This window comes from Enhydra lutris, unplaced genomic scaffold, assembly GCF_002288905.1.
Source record: "Enhydra lutris kenyoni isolate GAN:26980312 unplaced genomic scaffold, ASM228890v2 scaffoldscaffold19, whole genome shotgun sequence".
In the NCBI taxonomy this organism is placed as follows: Eukaryota; Metazoa; Chordata; class Mammalia; order Carnivora; family Mustelidae; genus Enhydra; species Enhydra lutris.
Window position 1 is genome coordinate 8759147 of NW_019154103.1, and position 20576 is coordinate 8779722.

At 35.3% G+C, this 20576-nt stretch overlaps 1 protein-coding gene across 2 annotated transcripts in view; it reads left to right on the forward strand.

Moving 5' to 3' along the window:
- The first annotated feature begins 90 nt into the window (after positions 1–90).
- Positions 91–20576, forward strand: part of LOC111148365 (X-ray repair cross complementing 4) — a 337166-nt gene continuing 316680 nt past the window's right edge. For both annotated transcript variants that reach the window (XM_022504862.1, XM_022504864.1), the window contains exons 1-3: positions 91–120; positions 12340–12488; positions 19064–19239. In XM_022504862.1, coding sequence (XP_022360570.1) covers positions 12350–12488; positions 19064–19239 — 315 coding nt within the window. In that variant the 5' untranslated portion in view covers positions 91–120; positions 12340–12349. The remainder of the gene's footprint in view (positions 121–12339; positions 12489–19063; positions 19240–20576) is intronic.

The window sequence follows — 20576 nt, forward strand, 5'->3', positions numbered from 1 at the left end:
GGCAGGAGCTAAAAGACGTCATGCGCCCCTGCGGCAGTGGACCACACTCTCATTGGCTGCGGGATGTCTGTCTGTGGGAGCGGGCCTTTTGGAGGAGACCGGAAGTGGAGGCACTGAGAGGTAGGGTGCGGAAGTGTGAGCTGCGTAGGTTAGTAATAGTAAGTTAGTAATAGTAATGGTTCTTTGTGCTGTCCTTTGTTGTTGTTTTTTTTTTCCTCACTTTCTTTTTTAGTTCCCTATTATTTCCCTCTAGAATTCCTCAGTGCATGATTTTTCCTAGCTCGGAGCCCCCTCAATGTGTAAGCTCCTGGACCTTCCGTTGATGCACTCTCGGGGACGCCTGGGTTCTCTAAATGTAGGCGCAGGGTGTGCACCTGCTACGCCCTGTTCAGTTTCTCCTTTTGCACCCGAGGGATTCTGTACAATGCAGAGCGCCGTTGCAGTGCCCTGTAATGGTTGTGGAAGTAGGAAGGCATTTGAATCCGGAGGGTTGTGTTGAGTAGACTGTTGGGACACTTCGGACGCTGGTCTTCCCTGTCTCCCAATCCCTCGCTCTTTGTAAACTGTCCGTTGGTTTCACCTGGAGCCTGAAGCATACTAGGCCCTTTGGAGTAAGAAACTTGGTGTAGTAACAAATGGAAAGAAACTGCCTTTCCTGAGTTGAGTGGTTGCACAGGTATTCTAGAGAAGTGTTCCATCAGGGAGAGGAATCGCATGCCAACTTTCTCTTTTAATCAGTAGTAGTATTTAGCTTCTTTTAGTTTGGATAATCCCATTAAGTGAAGCTTTATTTTCCACTCGTTTTTGTCTTTGCATAACCCAGATGGGGAAACAAGTGTTTTGATGTATTCAGTTCGCATAGTTCTTGGGAACCCAATATGTGGTTTTCGAATTAAAATGAAACTGCTTTTTTACCATAGTCAGCCTCCCTCATCCCCCTTCCTCTCTTTTTACTTTATATCTAGTGTTGATAATGTTAATGGTTTCCTTTTGCATGATTTCCTTTTTTAAAATTCACTGATGGGCACATATATTAAAAGATAATGGTTTTACTTAACTGCTTGTTTTCTCTAATCCCCAACTAGACACCAGCAGTTTAAGATTAAGGCTTTTTATGTTCTAGTGTTTGTCTTTGTCCTTCTTCTCCCCCCTCTTTTTTATATTCTTTCCCCTGTGGCTCTTAGATTAAGACCCACATTTGACCTGCATGTTGTTTCTTTTAACTTTAAGAAATGCTTCTCTTAACTTTTCTCCACATCTTCTCCATTTATTCACTTCTTCATTTATTGCTTTTCTGAACAAAAATCCTCTAAGGATTTTACATTCCAAATCCCCATTCCTCTTTTTCTGTACTTTTTTTGAGATCATTCCAGCATGGCTTTTGGTCCCACCCTTCCCCCCAAACCTCTTCTTAGTGTCACCAGTGGTTTCCTGGTGTTAATCATTCCATCTTTTTTTGTATTTGAACTATCAGCAAACTTTGACATAGTTAATTCCTTCCTTCTTCATGATATATTTTCTTCCCTTCATTTCCAGGACATCACACTCTTGGTTTTCCTTCTACCTTACTGGTTCCTTCTGTCTTCCTTCTGTTCTTGATTTCTTACTGCTGAGTGTTCCAGGGCTTCAATCTTTGCTTCTCTTCTTTTCTTCTTTTTACACTTCGTTTTGATTATATCATCAAGTCTTAATGACTTTAAATAGCCTTGTGTATACTGAAGGCTCCTGAATTCATATTCTTAGTTCCCTCTCTTTCTGAATTCCAGACATTAATAGTGGAGGAAACTGGGTGAGATGTATGTGGGAACTCTGTGTTATCTTTGCAACTTTCCTGTAAATTCAGTATTACTCCAAAATAAAAAGTTTATTAGAAGAAATGTAACATTACTTCTTTGCGTAAAACCATTTTATGACTTCTCATTTGATTCATGATAAAAGCTAACATTTTGACATGGGCCTACAAAGTTCTACATGATCTGTTTTCCTATTACTTCCCTGACTTCAGCCCTTTGTATGCTCTCCCCTCACTCTGTCTTAGCCATATTGGCTTCCTTGTTTCTTAAGCCCACTTCTGCCTTAGGGCCTTTGCACTGGCTGCTTCATCTGCTTGGAATGATTTTTCCCAGACATCCTCACAACTGATCTTCATGTATGTACTCAAACATCACCTTTTCAATAAAGCCTACCTCAACCTCCTATTTAAAATTGCAGGTTTGCTGGGGGCGCCTGGGTGGCTCAGTGGGTTAAAGCCTCTGCCTTCGGCTCAGGTCATGATCCCAGGGTCCTGGGATCGAGCCCCACATCCCACATCGGGCTCTCTGCTCAGCAGGGAGCCTGCTTCCTCCTCTCTCTCTGCCTGCCTCTCTGCCTACTTGTGATCTCTGTCTGTCAAATAAATAAATAAAATCTTTAAAAAAAAATAAAATTGCAGGTTTGCAACTATCCCCCTTTCCCCCACTGGCCTCTGTACTCCCGGTTTTCTCTATCCTGTCTTATCTTCTCCCTTGACTCTAGCACTTATCACCATACTATATATTTTACATATTTATTATGTGTTTTTTTTCCTTGTTGGTCTCCAAAGGAAAGAGTTGTTATCTGTTTTGTTTCCTTATGCCAAATTCTAAAGCACTATCTGATGCATAGAAGTGCGCATGTTTTGGTTGAGTGAATGAATTTGACTTGCTATTTGAATTTAGTCATCCTTCATTTGCGGTCATTGTGAAACATTAAATTGTTTATGGTTTCCAGGTATTATGCTGTTTCTTGTCTCCAAGGCTTTGCTCATGCAGGGTCTTCTGCATGGGGTGCCTTTTCTTATCTCTTTCCTTTTCACCTTTTAAGATTCATATCAGGTGTAACTCAGGGAAGCCTTCCCTGAAATGTTAGGCTGGCTTACATGAACTCTTGAGAGGAGATACCATCCCGCCTCTGCACTTTACAAGCTTGTAAAATCATTATTTTGGGGTGTTTTTTTTTTTTTTTTAATTTCACTAGAGAGATCAGAATGTGTCTTACTCATTCTGGGGATATCAAAGCCTGGTACGTAGGAAGTAGTCGTAAATGTTTTAATGCATTAATGGCGTGACCAAAGTCACTTAGCTATGAAGCAGTAGAGTTTTGATTTCAAGCTGACTCTTTTGGGTATAAAATCAGTGGTCTGTTTGCTATACCTTGTTCTCTAGGAAAAGGGTGGCTGTCCTTAAAATAATAGAAGGATCGTTTTTATACAGGTAGGAGGTAATCATTTTATAGTCCAGGGCAGTTTGTTCCTTGTCATTTGTGAAGCTGCCAGCGCTGATGAGAACATGAGTTGTGCTCTTTTCCCTAAGACATTGGCTGAAATGAACAGAAGGTTATCATAGTCGTTATAGTCAGCAGTTTTTAATGTTGATGAAATGGGGCTCTTTTTAGAAGAACACCCTTGAGACTTCTGTTGCGTCAAAGCGGGAAATCCATGCTAGAATTCTGAAATGCTCATGAGGCATCCATATTTTTGGTAGATGCCAGTACTGCCAATAGCTTTAAATTAAACTTTTGATTGTGTGCCATTGGGAAATCCCAGTGTATTTTCAAGATATTGCAAAGGTTTTTCTCACAGTGATATGGAAATTTGTTGTTAAGGTTGAGTTAAAGATAATTAGTTTGTTAACATAAATTCTGATACTTGGCACAAAACCTAGGTGATTTTGTATTTAAAACACTGTTTAGAGGCACCTGGGTGGCCCAGTGGGTTGAGGCCTCTGCCTTAGGCTCGGGTTGTGGTCTCCAGGTCCTGGGATCAAGCCCCACATCTGGCTCTCTGCTCAGCAGGGAGCCTGCTTCCCCCTTTCTCTCTGCCTGCCTCTCTGCCTACTTTTGATCTCTGTCAAATAAATAAATAAATCTTTAAAAAAACAAAACAAAACAAAACAAAACAAAACAAAAACACTGTTTAATTGTAAATAATGAGCCAGACTTCTAACTACCTTTCATGGTAAACATTTTGAATTTAAACTGTCCTCTGAATATTATCATCATTGTCGTAGTCCATAAACCAATCTTTTTATAATGTTGCATAGCCTTCAGGACTAACAGAAAAGGAAATAATCTGACTATAAATTCTGAAAAGGCTTCAGCAGCTTTCAACTCCAGCAGTGGGGTTGAAAATGGTGATTAGGCTTGGGATCAAATAATCAAAAGCAGCTCTTGCTAAATTTGTGCCTTGTTTCTTTGAACTTTACTAACCCTGTAAAAGGGTCCAAAATGTTGAAATAAGCAAGAAAGTCAGTCAGGTCTTTGTGTGAGAAGATGTTGTTGAATAAAGAAAGACCTTGCTCAACTGGAACAGAAGCAAGCGGCTGCTAAGAAATAAGATGCAGCCATTGTTGAGGAGACTCATCAAAGTCTTGACAGTATAAATATTGACATGCTGAGATATGTCAATATTTACCATGGAATTTGGAAGTTGCCAAGTTCCTGTTTAAGAAATGTGACCCTAGCATTGAACACAGTATATCAATAAATAAGGAACATGTCCAATGAACAGCTGCTCAGAGAAAGTAGGATAACATCTGTCTAAACTTTGGAGCATTTAAAGTTGAATTAAAAAAATTTATTGACAGTTCTTTGGTAATTTATAGGTGGATGCTTATATAACATAGTACACTAATATAGTTCCATATGGGGGCTTATGTGTTTTTAAAAAAATGACAGTGTAGTTGCTATTTATAATTTTGTAAAATCTATAAACTGAATAAAAAAGCTCTTGCCTTAATCCTGTGTTTAGGAACGAACCTCATCATTTTACATATTATTCTTACAAAAATTGGCTCAAGACTTAGATATTACTTTTGGGAACCAAACTTTATGCTCTGAGAATTTAGCAATAGAGAAAGCATAATAAGTTCCTGAAGTTTGAATGTGATAAGATTTGTTCTGATTGTTTGATAGTTGTATCTCAGAAGAAAATGAGTGGATTAAAGGGCTAGTAAAGTTGATATGTTTGGTTGAATATCGCAGATTACCACTGTTAATTCCCATATGGATATCACTGTAATAGAGCATTTGATGCAAAGTAAGGACACATTTGAAGCTTTTATATCAAGTCACTGGAACCATACAAACAGTCTTACATCTGTTTTGCAGACGTCTAGAAGGTTAAACTGAGCATTCTTTGAATGGTGGTCCTAAAACAGTCCTCGAAGAGCTTTAACCATGAGTATCAGGACTAGTCCTCTCATTGCTTTTCTAATAACAGAGACTGATGGCTTTTGTATAGCAATCTTAATTGTTTAACCACATCACACTCCTCTAAGTTTATATTGAGAAGAATGGTTGGAAAGTATAGTTGAGGTCATATATTCTGCCAGGAGCTACATTTGTTTCTATAAATATAAACGTGAAAAAATGAATTGTATTAGAGGTTTATAACAGGCTTTTAATGTATTCTTTTGAGTATATTAAAGATGGAAGAGAAAGAAACAATTTTAAAATGTAAATTGATTGGGTCCCTCTTTTAGAGCACATTTGCCAATATTTTGAGGTAAGCTGTTGAGTTTTAAGGAGAAAACATTAAACTTATTAATTAATGATTTTAAAACTTGGAAAGCATCTTTTTTGCCATGTAACCAAGACTTGAAACTTTGTTTTGAATAGATATTTCTTTTTTTTCCCCCAGAATCATTAGGGCCTTCTGGAAAATATTCACCAGTTGTCTTCTTGAACCACCTGTTACCAGTTATTTATCATGTAGCAATAACAAAGTTGCCCAGTGCTTTCAAATGTCATGTGCTTTAGAACTGATGAGAGTGAGCTGAAAATTGAAATTATTAAGCTGAAAATGTAAAACTTCCTGTTTGGTGTTGAATGTTACGAGTTTAATGTAGTGTTTCCCAAAGTTTCGTACTCATGCCACTAACAGAATATACACATTGCAGGTACTATGAGATAATTGAGGTTTAGAGAATTAAATAATTTTCTAAAGTCCACACAACCACGGAATGATAGTGAGGATTTCATACTGAGGTCTGACTGATTCAAAAGCCTGAAAAGGAGTAGCTTAAACCAAAAGGAACTTCTTGGCCTCATACCTAAAACATCTATGGTTAGATCTAGATTCTGGTTTTGCTGGAATCAGACCTGGGCTGCTGTGCACATCTCTGTTTCACTTTCTGCTCTGTTGATTTTGTTGTCAGCAGCTTCAGGCTCACAGTGTTATAGCATCAAATCCAATAGAGCAGATTCTATATTCTTAAGTCTTGGAATTAGGCTTTACTGGTCTTAGTTGTCCTAACCTGAGTCGTGTGCTCATCTCTGTGTCAGTCACCAGTGCATCTCATACCAGTATTTCCGGTGTAGTGATGATCAGATAAAGACTATTTAACCAAAGAGCCAACACTGAGCTTAGTATTTCTTAAATAGGCTCCTAAGTTTTAAGGTGTTGAATTATGTATTTGAGTTATATATTTAAGAACACATTTCTCATAGATGACTTTGTCTCTTTATAAAGGTACTCTATAACAATATAATCAGCTTGGTCAAATAATGCTGAGGGAACTATTTTCTTTTTATTCATTTTATTGTAGAAAATTTCAAACATATATAAAGGTAGAACATAATGGATTCCCGTGTACCCATCACCTAGCACAATTATCAGCTCGTGAATCTTTTGCTTTTATCTTGGAACATCCTCCCACTAGAGTCCAAAATATGTTCAGGGATGTGGTTGAAAATGACTTAAAGTAAAAAAATTACACCATGGGAAATAAGTAGTAATTATTCATCCAGTTTGGAGTGTGTTGTTTATGTCTTTCAAACCATGTGAAATTGCCATTTTTTGGTAGGTTAAACATTGTTAAATATGGGCAGTTTCTCATATTTCTTAAATATTTTTGAGTGGCTGAATTAGGTAATATTATAGGGTTCTTTTTTTTTTTCCAGGATTAACTTTTTTGTACCCCAATCTTTTTTTTTTTTTTTAAGATTTTATTTATTTATTTGACACACAGAGAGAGAGATCACAAGTAGGCAGAGAGGCAGGCAGAGAGAGGAGGAAGCAGGCTCACTGCTGAGCAGAGAGCCCGATGCGGGGCTCAATTCCAGGACCCTGAGATCATGACCCGAGCCGAAGGCAGAGGCTCAACCCACTGAGCCATCCAGGTGCCCCTTTGTACCCCAATCTTAACATTCATCCCATTTGCCATTAGAAATAGGTAGATAAGTGGGTACAGTTGTCAGTCAATGGTGGGTTTGTGAGTAGGGGAAAAATACAGTACAAGTCCTGTTTCTTTTTTCATACGAGTGCTTTCAGTTACATTTCATTCTGAGGAGCACATTTTTCAGGTAGAAAAGACTGTATATACACTTAACTGATGGTATTTCACTCTTCTGAAATTAAAATACAGAAGAGGTGTCAAAATTTCACGACTTACAAAATCATAATTACTAAATTCTTAATGAAGACTGTTGTTTAGCTAATGCTGTATTTCAGGTATTCTCTCTTCAGCTCTGTTAAGTGTCATTCTCACAGGAAACACTGCAATTAGGAATGAAGTGTTTTTGTGAAAGTTTAGAAAGTTTCCAAAATGATAAGTATCCTTTCTGCCAAGTTTATTGGTAATTAAGAGTGTCCATTTGATGAATAGAAAGGAAGTCCTGGAACTTGGGGTCTAATTTTCAGGGCATTTTGGATCTAGGTGTTAGATTTTATGTGGGAAATTTAGTCAAGTTATTTTATTGTTTTAAAATACTTAGTTCATTGGATAATGAAAAAAGAAAGAGGAAGTGAACTTTAAATGAGTCACTGAAACTAATGATTATTAATGGTATTTGTAAAAGATAAGTAGAGGAAATGAGCAGTTATACGATATTTGGAATGGCAGTAGTTGGCATTCCATAGTCATAAGAGGTAGTTGAGAAGGACTATGACCATGGCAAAGATGCTTTGATTTTTAGACGAATTTTATAGTTCTAACGCTTTATTCCTGAAGCATCAGACTGTTAACTTGACATCTAACTTGAACATTAGCTGTATTTTACAAGTTTTTGAACAAGATTATGTCCACTGTCTTAACTATATTTTACTCTGACTTTGGATGACCATCCATCCTAGTTTGTCTGAGTCTGGGAGGTTTCCTGGACATGGGACTTGCAATATTGAAACCAAGAAAACCTCAGGGAAACCTGGACGGCTGGTCACCTTATTTTCATTTCTAAATTAATAGAATGGAGGCAGTATTTACATGATTAGAAAGGTATTTAATAATACTATAAATTCTTTACCCTTAAAGTTTAGATACTTGGAACTTAAAAATACAAATGCCAAGAAAACATTTCTTCTATAGAAAGTTAGCTTGATATTTTTGTTTAATTGCTTTGGAAATTTAAAGTTAAATTGATTTTGTGGTCATGAAAAAAAAAAAAACTTAATTTATCCTTTAGTCAGATAGATAACCAACCAGCTAGCTGACATGCTGTTAATGCAAATGATAGGAAAAAAATAATGAAAAGTCTAGGAATCAATTATTAACTTAAAAAAAGTTATCAGTGGGGGAATTCTGGGAAGATAAACATTGATAACCAATGCTTTTAAAAAATACTAAGCAAATAGGAAAATCATCATTTTCTTTGCACTTAGTTTTCTGAATTGTGTGATGTTTGTCTTATTAAAAGTAAATAGCCCAGTGATTGTTGCATAACAATTTCTTTCCTTAAAAAAGAACAATCCATATGGTCTGACCCTTGAATTTTTATAATATGATAGAACTTTAAAAAAATTTATCACCATACTTCAATTTACAATTTACATTTTCTTTTCTTTTCTTTTTTTAAGTAAGGTTTAACAAAATAATATCAGGAATCTAATTACAGGCTTAACTGTGCTGTGTGCTAATCTTTATTCTGAATTCACTTTAGGTATCAGCCTAGTTTTATGAACAAGAGGCACTTAAGTTAATTGCTTCATTAGAAACATGCATTTAGTCCTTTCTGATCTGTAAGTACAACTCCTTGGCATAGCTGCAGAAGTTTGAACACCTGCAGTCCAAGCAGCTTGAAAAGAAGCCGTAACTTACTATAAAGGAAAATAAAAGAAGCTCAAGTTCAGAATGGTGTTATCAATGATATAGTGTTGTCACTAACTTGAGCTGACCTAAGAGAGTTGGCTTCTGCACTGCTCCTTATCAGCATCCAAAAGGGCATACAAAATTCTTTGTAAACTAATTTAAAAAGCGTCTTGTTTATTCAGAGGCAACTGTGAATGGTATTTGTTCAGAGTGTAGATCACATCAACTGCATACCAGCCAACAACTTATTTCTCTTCTAAGAAGGAAGCCAAGTATCAAAGACACAAAGTACTAAAGATAAGCTTCTCAATTCTCAACTGTTCTGAGCTCTCAATAAAGCTACTGAAATACAAATTGGGGTGGGACTCAACTGTTTCCACCTGCAGGCTTCTCTTAGATCCTTGGCTCTGGCTGGGAGAGGTGCCGATTCTAGTGCGACCTTTAGTGCCCTTAGAAAACAAAACACACGCTTTCTTATGGCCCTAATCAATCAGTCCCTCTAAAGAGGATTGCACGCCTTTCTTCAAGTATTTGGGGCAGAAAAACTATGGCTGACTCTTCCCATTTACAGGGCTGCTGGAAGCAAAGAGATCATTGGTTTGCTCTTAGGATTCTTGAAAGACTGGCAAGTCATCCTTTTTCCTATTTTTGTGGTTGGTTCTTAGATATTTTGTATTTGATATTTAATGAGGGGGTGACTTCAGTAAGTAGAAGAATGAATTTCATTCAAAAGTCATTCAAATAAAACATTATCAGGAAATTAAAACTCAGTTGATAGAGAGAAAGCATCTGAGGTTACTGAGGCACAAAGTATTTTTAAGATACTGAGTGGTCACATTTGGGCTCTTAATGTTAAGTGCTTAAACATGACTCACAGGTAGCATCCAAAGGTTCAAATCTGAGTTTAGTGAAATAATGGAATCTTTAAAATAAAACAATTTAATTTTAGCTGTGAGTACGTAGAGTTGATCAGAAAACTGGAAAATACTTGAAACACAAATAATTCTAAGATGTTAAAACTAATCCGACCCCTAAATGTCTATTTAACATTACTGAAATTAAAGCCCTTTATATCATTGTGAAAGTAGAATGAAACATCTGGAATATTGAATTTTAAGCTGCTTTGTATAATTAGCAGTTTGTCACTTGTTTCAAATATGGTGAAAAATAGCAGTGAAACCAATTGCTGTTTTAGAGGAATTTTAAGCGCTGAGTTTTCTTTCCACAAAGTTACATTAATTGCTAACAATAGCCATGCTTCTTGAGACATATTTAAGAAGGAAAAACCTGTGCAAGTGTCTCTTTGTGTTTGTATATAAATTCTAGAGAGGCAAAAAGTGGCCTTCAAAAGTAGTTTCTAGGGGCACCTGGGTGGCTCAGTGGGTTAAAGCCTCTGCATTTGGCTCAGGTCATGATCCCAGGGTCCTGTGATTGAGCCCCACATCGGGCTCTCAGCTCAGCAGGGAGCCTGCCTCCCCCTCTCTCTCTGCCTGCCTCTCTGCCTGCTTGTGATCTCTGTCTGTCAAATAAATAAATAAAATCTTAAAAAAAAAAAAAAGTAGTTTCTATTACCTCCCCCTCCGAAGTCATGGGTTTGGGAGCCTATTAGAATTATGTAAATCTCTATGTGTCTTTTTCGATGATTGGCATGGAAAAATAGTAATACACATTTTCCAGTAATTTTCAAATTTAAGGATTACAGAGCATGTGGATAATTAACTGCATTAACACTTAATAGTGTTTTGATTATTTAATTTAAAAGAAATTTATTCACAAATGGAAAACACATTTCAGAAGTAAGCATACTGAGGCAAAAAAGACCTCAATGTAGGAAAAAATTTTCAGTAAATGAAATATGTAGAAATAATTACATTTTTTAGTGGATGATGTAGTCAAACCTACACATTTACATATTTTTAACACATAAACATACTTAATTGGTGTGGCTACAAGTATGATTATTTTAAAGCTTGGTCTTTTAGTGGGAGGAATAATAAACAGTCTTCTGAATACATTTTAGGTAGAAGTTAGAATTATTGTTAATTTACCAATTTGGAGGTATCTTACACTCTTAATTTTAGATACTTTTTTTCTTTTATTCTGGAAATTGCCCTGCTTCCTTGCGCTTTTTACTGTTAAGGTAGAATAGCTCTAGCATTCTATAATTAAGCATCCCTCCCACTCCCAGAAGATAGAGATCTGTAGTAAGTTAGTTTTGTTTTGTGAAGAGCTGACAAAGTGAGTTGTTTTTATTTTCATATTCAGTTGTGTGAAGAGCTGACAAAGTGAGTTTTTCATATTTAGTTGTTTTTATTTTCATATTCAGCTGTTAACTGAGAAAAATAATATGCTTTATTTATGAAAATAATTTTAAATTGAGAAAGCAAATTAAAACTGACTTAAAAATTTGCTCTTGTTAAAACTTATTCAGTTGTCAGTGAAGTGCCAATTTACTTTTGGATTTTTATAGCATATTATATATCTATATCTATATAAATATATATATATATATATATATATATATATATATATATATAGGTCATAAAAGTTGAAGCAATTTTATACTCTTCTTCCCAAATAAAAATTAAAGAATTTTTTTTTAGCTTTTTCAGGATTATCTAGGAAGAGATTCATGCTTTGTGATTAAAGAATAATTCTCTGTAGTTTTTCATCTTTGGAAGTTTATGCTTTGTTCCTGGCTTTGACTTTTTGTAATGTTTTTTCTTTGCATGTTTGTAATTTTTAGGGTATTTTTGTTTTGCATGTTAGCTTCTACAGCTTAAGCATCTCTTAATGAAGTGCACGTGGTCAAGGGATATTCCAGTTTTAGAAAAAATGCAGTTATTTGCTTTGAACCAAGTATATGTCGTACCACAGTTTGGTAAGTGAGGTCAGTCTGGGCAAGGTTCTAGAGTAAATTACCAGAAGAATGGTTTTTGAATTCATAGAAGAAGAACCTTGAATGATTAGAAATGAAATTGGGATCAGTAAGAAAAGTCTTTACTCTTCATATTGTTGGCTATAGTAATTTTTTTTTTCCAGCATTCAACTTGGGCAACTCATTTGCCATTTATGGACCTCTGTTTTTCTCATCTGTAAAAATTACAAATCAGTATTGAATAGAACTATGATTTACTGAGTTTTGTGGTTGGCTAGCTATTACGTGTTTTTTGTTTTGTTTTGTTTTGTTTTGTTTTACTTATTTCCTTGGTGCTTTGTGTAGCTGAGAGACCAATATACAAAGCATCACTATTTGATAGTTTCTTGCAAAAATATTAATTTTATTCTTTTATAACAGGTGACCCGAAATGGAGAGAAAAGTAAGCAGAATCTGTCTTGCTTCTGAACCTGATATAATTCATTTTCTACAAGTGGCTTGGGAGAAAACATTAGGATCTGGTTTTGTTATTACACTTACTGATGGTCAGTCAGCATGGACCGGGACAGGTAATATTCAAAACAAATTGTTTTAAAAATAAAATTTTGATAATGTGCTGTTCTTCAGTCCTCAGTGACAATTCAGAATTAAGGTATTTCTTTAGTAGATTCTGGGTAAAATTTATATGACTGCTGTACTTGTTATTGCTCTCTAATATACGTGTGGATTTATAATATTTAATGCCAATTTCTATAATGAATAGAAGGATAGAGAAATAAGCATGTGCCCCAGCAAATTCTGGTTACTAGTTGAATCTTCATACTTGGGCTGGTCAGGGTTTTTAAATGATCTCTTTATACAAAACGTAGATAGTACTTTATACACTTCTCTTTTTTTTCCCCCAAGACCCCAGGGAAATATGGGAGGCATAGGGAGGTGGTTTGGCTGGGCCAAGGGATGGTGCTAGCTTGGTGGAGTGGGATGGTGGTGATTTTCTTTTTATTTCAGACACCTACATTGTTTGAATTATTTTCTAGTGAACATGTATTATATTTGTAACAAAAACAAAACAGTTTTAGAGATTTTGTAAACCAAGGTTCAAATCTTCATGTGGGATTTTGGCTTTTATTTCATGAAATAGACTTTGAATCTTTTGTGTCTCTTGCAGTACTCTTTTAAAAAGCCTCATGGCCCAGAAATTATTTATGGAACATGGCAGGTGTAAAGTGAAAATATATAGAATTATGTTTTGCTCATGTGGTGAAGTTTTCATGCTCTTCTAAAACATTTTTTGAAACATTTGAGAAACTGTCTACAGTTATGCAACAGTCATTTCTAGAGTTATGTTGTAAATTACGTTTTAGAGAAAATAATTTTGTCATGTCAATTTACATGCCATTTATATGTTCTATTAATTTTGAAATATTTTCCTAAAACTTGTTACTATAATTATTATATCATCTTTAAAAATTACATGGTGAAGTTTTGTTTTTTGGATATTACAAATTCTGTTACACAGTACAGTCACACTGAACTTATACTTGCAGGGTTTTTAAAAAAACTCTTATGACAGAGAGCAAGGAATGCTGGTTTAAGTAGTAATGAAATAGAGAAATTTCAAGGATAATGTTTGCAGTACCTATTATGGCATCTATTTAAGCTATAAACTTCTATGTAAGAGAAACCAGTCATTGCTTGGTTGTTACCATGGAGGAGTGGAAGAGAATTTTTCAGGTTAGCTCTATGTATGCTAGTATACCCAGGTGGCAATAGCTCTGTTTTGGAAAGGGGGTGCAAACGGCTGAAGATAATGGCAGTAGGTTAATGCCAGTTGTCTGGAGAGAAGAGGAGTTCCAACCAAACAGCCCAGGAGGCAGATCCTATGTGAAATGGTTGCTTGTATGTAAGGAATACTGTATTTATAACTTAGATGTTCCCAACTGACAAACGCCTTATTGTGTATAATGAGTTATGATTAGACAGATGACCTTGAGATGCTATGTTGTTTGCATTCTTTTTTTCCATTAAGGATTGGGGATAAAAGAATACACTGATTAAGTTTTAAATCTTGATTTAACCAGAAATTTAAACTGAATTTACATTTATGGAGCAATTTGTGTATGTCATAATGTGCTGGCAGTTATTCTTAATATTATTATTATTATTATGAATATTGTTTCACTAGATTCATTAGGAGCAAGGAATGCATCTGATTTGTCTGTCACTCATTCTTTATAAGTACCTAGACCAGTGCCTGGGAACTCTATGTTCAATAGATATTCTTTAAAAGGATGCCTCAAATGTGTAGAACTTTTTAGGGAAAAAAGAAAGTGAACCATTTATTTTAGAATTAGCATTTTTGATGAAAATTCCAGTTTCATATTTATTTATCTTTGGCATTGATCAGAAATATAGTATGCTTTGCCATTTGTTTTTTAGCTAATGAATAATGTGAGCAAAATGTGATAGAAAACTTCATATCCTTTGTTGTGTTGTTAAAATTTGGTTTGCTTACTAACCAGGCTTTCAGACAGAAAATTTTACAGTGCACCATATATGGTTGTTTTATTTCCAAGGATACTAAAGTTTTGAAACTCACAAATGTTTTATGGATTTTTCAGTATTCATTTCTGTTTTCTTGTATAAATTTCAGGGACAAAGTATCAAACCAAATAATATAACATTGTTTCCATGATTAGTTGAAACTTATTACAGGAATATGATTTGGGTTGGCACTTTATAGATAGACAATAACGTGATTAAGGACATTGAAATAATTACATAATTGAAACATGAAAATGGATTTCCTTCCTATACCTCATCCTGTTTTTTTGTACAACTTTTTGATTGCTGCAACCTTCAATTTGGATAATTTTTTTTCTCTTTTCATTTGAGTAAAATTAAAAGGATGTGGGGTTTCTTTTAATCTCCCACACACTAAATTCACTGATTTCTTTTCCATTAGTAATGTTTCATCTAATGAGTGTTTTGAGGTCTAATTATCATGTGGTTTATCATCACTTCAACATTATAGAGGGTTGTATCGCACAGTTAAGTCACAAAGTAGGTTAATGATTGATGACTATTACATGAACTTTATAAATCTATCAGCACTAAGAAACTTACCCATCTCTGGAGTAGTTCACTGAAAAGTAAACTTTATTAATACATTTATTTGTTTATTTATTTTTAAAGATTTTATTTATTTATTTGACAGACAGAGATTACAAATAGGCAGAGAAGCAGGCAGAGAGAGAGGAGGAAGCAGGCTCCCTGCTGAGCAGAGAGCCCTTTGCGGAGCTCGATCCCAGGACCCTGGGATCATGACCTGAGCCAAAGGCAGAGGCTTTAACCCACTGAGCCACCCAGGCACCCCTACTAATACATTTATTACCAAGTAATTATATTCATTTATATTTGTTCTAACTATTGATATTTGGTGACCTATATGGCGATTATGTGTCAGAGTACAGGGGAAAAAGGATTTTTAATAAATGCAGTGAAGTAGGTCCATGATGTGATACCAACAAGATCTGTAAAGGGATGCTAAGGCTGTCATTAAAGCACCAACACAGACTTAGGTTATGCACAGTCTTCGGTTCATTATCTGTAAAGATTCAAAAGAAAAAATCTTTCATTGCTTACATCTTCATCTACCCACAAATAGTGTTAAAATGATGCTTTCTTGGATCCTATGTATCTGAGAATAATTCCTTGGTTTTTGGTCATGTTGGCCTGCTTACTTTTTATGCTATTATTATGTGGTTCAGCTGTATCCTTGCTGAATTTTATTATTTCCATGGCTTTTATTTCTGGTCACCAGAGTTTTTGGAGCAGTGAGTGCTTACAGCTGTGCTTCTTCCAGATGTTCTTAGCACAAAATTCAAAACCAGTGACCGAGTTGTTTTTCCAGAATTGAAGTTCTGAATATGCAGTCAAAATTTCACATTTACTATTAATGGAAATATTCAAGTGAATTTTTTTCTTAAATTTTTCTTACAGTTTTTAAAGGGAAATATAAATAGAAAATTTTCTTTCATATTTTTTCTCTTAAAAATGAAATATTCCATAATAATAGAACAGCATTCACAGATGGTATAACATAAGAGAATATCTAAGATGTCAGCACTTGAATTAGGCTGCATGAGGCTGGAATTTCTGTCTTTTAAACTTTTGTATCCTTGGTGCCTAGAATAGTACTTGGAACATAGTAGATACTGAGTAAGCATTGTTTTAAATAAGTGAATTAAACCGATAGATGCTATGAAATATTTTCAGATATGTATCTTTTCATTTTATTGAAATTTAGAGTGCTTTTCACTGGATGTTTTATCAATAGGTATCCTTTCTTTCTTTCTTTTTTTTTTTTTAAGATTTTATTTATTTATTTGAGAAAGAGAGATAGAGGGAGAGAGTGTGAGCAGCAGAAATAGGGAGAAGCAGGCTCCCCACTGAGCAGGGAGCATAATTTGGGCCTCGATTCCAGGACCCTAGGATCATGACCTGAGCTTAAGGCAGATGCTTAACTGACTGAGCCAACCCAGGCACTCTCTTTTGTGTTTTCTGTAGTTACATTAAAGATGGTTTCCACAGATTTATTTCCTGTTCTCTGTGAAATATTTTCTCTTCTTCAGTATTTATAACTCTTCAGAATTACCCAACACAAAATATGATATTATTCCTTAACTAGGAAGCATTAGTCTTCTTATTTTTGTTTCTCTCTCTCTCTTTTTTTTTTTTCCCCAGAAGAGCTATTAGGGTAACTGAAAGGTCACTAGATTTGATAAATAGGTTTGATAGTGGTGATCATCTTAAATATGCATCTGCTTCAGAGAGAGACAAAATATATGAAAGGATTTTAGAAGCTGTAAAATCAAATAAAGAATATAAAAGTTTTTGTTCATACCTTTTTTCGACATCTGTTTTGAGATTCATATTTCACTATCAGAAATGACCAAAAGTAGATAATGAAAAATATATGGATATGTTTCAAAATTCTCTTCCTCTTTGCCTGTCATGGGGCTTCCAGACGTACTTGATAGCATACAGACCAAAGGTATGAAAATCTGTGTTATATTTTTAGGGTTTCTTTCGTCAAGCTTTCATTAATTTCTGTAGTATGTCCTATTGTGTTTTTTAATACCATGGAAGGAAATAGTTTTTCCAGTGTCCCCTCTCTGCCTCACCACAAAACCAAACAACCACGAGACCATAAGTATGAATCCCAGTTTGGCCACTTAATCTATTCTGTGACTGTAGACCATTACTTGATCTGAGCATCAATTTTATCATTTGAAACATCTTTCAGTGTTACAAGGAATAAAATAGATAAATGTAACCTTTAAGTATAAAAGTATAGAACCACATGAGTCTTTCATCATTGTACTAGCCTGAATTGACACAGGAAACCACTCAACCACACGCATGCATTCCAAACAAATGTTAGACTAAATCTTGTAATTTTAAAAGCAAACAGACCCATTGCAGTTTTGAGATGTAAGAAAGGGAACCCTCCAGGTGCAATCTGTGAAAAGGTATCTGAAAACCAAAGTGGTTAATGGGAGCTACAGCTTAAGTTTAGGTTCATGGAATATCTGAACTGTGATTTTAATACCTAAGTGGAGTGGAATGTTGAGACGGCAGGCCTCTTAAGGAACTGGAACTGAGCTCCCAATATTAAGAAAGGAAACTGGGGGACGCCTGGGGGGCTCAGTCATTAAGCATCTGCCTTAAGCTTGGGTCATGATCTCGGGGTCCTGGGATCGAGTCCTGCATCAGGCTCCTCCTCAGTGGGGAGCCTGCCTCTCCCTCTGCCCTCCCCCCTGCTTGTGTGCATTCTCTCTCTCTCTCAAGTAAATAAAATAAAATCTTAAAAAAAAAAAAAAAGGAAACTGAAAGGTATCTTGTTAATGAAATCATCTTAAAAAAAAAACAAAACAAGACAAAACAAAAACAAAAGACTAGTCTTTGGTTTGAAGATGCAGCATAGAGTCAAACTAGTCACTAAGAGCTATGAGTAGATAAAAGTCTGGACAAAAATCAGAATCCAAAGTCTGTGTTATGTATGGATGAAGGACAGGAGATTTAAGGATGAACTCTTCTCTTCCAGTGTAAAAACCAAGTTAAGAAATTAACTTTCAAAACTGGTCCAGAGCTGTTGAAACCTGTAGCGGCTCCAACAAAGGTAAACTAGTAATCTTGATTCAAGGCCACCTCTATTGCCCAGAACAGATTATACTCTGGCTAGAGGAAAGCCTTGTTCAAACATTGCAAAGCACGAAAGGGTAAAAACAGAATGAGAAGGTGTCAACAGTAGAAATGGAATTAGTAGTCCAGGAACCATGCATAAAGACTGATCTGAAAGAGATCTTAAATATGTTTAAAGCCTTCAAATATTTAAAGGAAGGGTGTGTCAAGAACAGGATATTATGATAAAGAAAGAGAATATCTATCTAGAATTGAGAATGTAATTGCTGAAGTAAAAATCTCTGTAGATGAGTAAAGCATCAGCTTTCAGCATACCTAGATGAGAAAACTGGAAGCCGGATCTGTAATGTAATGTGTGTCTAACAGGCTACACTCAATAAATATTAATCCCTTCATTTTTGTTCCTCATCCCCTGCCTTCACCCACCTTTTCTACTTTTTGGCACATAATGAGATGAGAAGAATGAACTCCCATTTTTACTTTAATTTGACTCAGCCCATGTGAGTGAGAGGTAGATTATAGACTACTTAATCTCATTAATAACTGAGGCAAAGAAGAAAGATATTATAAAATACTGAACTTAATCATTATAAGAAATAATTTATCTGGTTTTGACCTAGGAGCAGGCATATAGGATGGTAGTTTTTCTAGTAATTTACAATGCATGTATTTCATCAGAGGACAGAGCAAAAAAATGCAAGGAGTCTAATGTTTTTCAGATGAGATTTGAGACTAAATTAATGTGTTTCTCAAAAATTTCTAGCTCAGTTAAGAGGTATAATTTGGCTTAAAAATTTGTGGTATGGGGATTGGTTTTACCTTTTATTTAAATTTCTGTTACATAAGTGATAAATTAGTAGCGACAGGTAAATAAGTGTGTATTCATGTTTAGAAATTTATTTTTCATTTCAAAACTTTTTATTAATGTTTCCCATAGTTTCTGAGTCAGCGATTTCCCAAGAAGCCGATGACATGGCATTGGAAAAAGAGAAATATGTTGATGAACTGAGAAAAGCATTGGTATCAGGAGGAAGACCAACTGATGCATACAAATTCGATTTTTCTAGAGAGTCTTGTCATTTCTCCTTTGAGAAAAACCTGAAAGATGTTTCAGTAAGTAAAACTTTCCATAATATTGTAAGTGGTAAAATGTCAGAGCACTTATTGAGGAATTATCTAAGTAACTAGCTTATTATTCCCAGGATACCTGGGAAATAGAAGTGTAAAAAGTACTTGGTTTTCAAGTTGGAAGAATGCTTCTTCATTCAACATTATAGTCATTAAATGCTTCATACTAATTAATTGTGAAAAGTACCTATTAGAAAATGTATTTAGTTTTTAATGCCTTAAAAATAAATATTTTAAAGATAATTATATGAATGAGCAGTTGTGCCAAGTGGGGTCAGAAACTTTAGACCATTGAGACAGGGTTTATTGTAATAACTTCTGGGAAATACTGCTTTTAAGAAAGAAGGGAATAGGGCGCCTGGGTGGCTCAGTGGGTTAAGCCTCTGCCTTCGGCTCAGATCATGATCTCAGGGTCCTGGGATTGAGTCCCACATCGGGCTCTCTGCTTGGTAGGGAGCCTGCTTCCTCCTCTTTTTCTCTGCTTGCCTCTCTGCCTACTTGTGATCTCTCTCTGTCAAATAAATAAATAAAAGCTTAAAAAAAAAACTTAAAAAAAAAAAAGAAAGAAGGGAATATATTTACCATTGAATATTTAATAATTATAATTCATTCTCTACTAGAATGTATTCACAATTACAAAATAAGATAGTTAAGTGTAGGAAGACATATCATCAGGAATTAAGGTGTTTTATTTATATAGCAAACTTAGAAATACTAAAAGAGGAATAACATTCACCCCAGGCTTTTGAAGGCTTGCATGCTTTACAGACAAGGATATCTGCTACTTGTCTTGTTTAGTTCTTATACCAATTCAGATCAAGGTAGGTGGTTTATGTATCAAAAATATTTATCAAAATGTACTGTTTATATATTTTACCCAAGTTTATGGGTTAATTAGAGATTGAATTATTTGCTTTTGCCAGTGGTTTATATTCTGATATCAGGTCTTTAGTAGAAGAAAGGGAGGGAAATCTTAAGCACATTAAGGGTAGAGACAGTTATTGACTGTCTTTTTGTGCTGGAACTAAATTGAGTTTAAAAAATTCCTTGAAAACGACTCTTTAATTCAGAATGATTAAAGGGATTTCACCAAATAGAGAAACATGTAAAGCAACAGATGGAATCATTATTTTGAAATGTATGTTAACCTATAGAGGAAAATACAGAGAGTCTGGCTTCAGTACTTATTTCTGTTTAGAAGATACATACTTGGGGGGCGCCTGGGTGGCTCAGTGGGTTAAAGCCTCTGCTTTCGGCTCGGGTCATGATCCCAGGGTCCTGGGATCGAGCCCTGCATCGGGCTCTCTGCTCAGCGGGGAGCC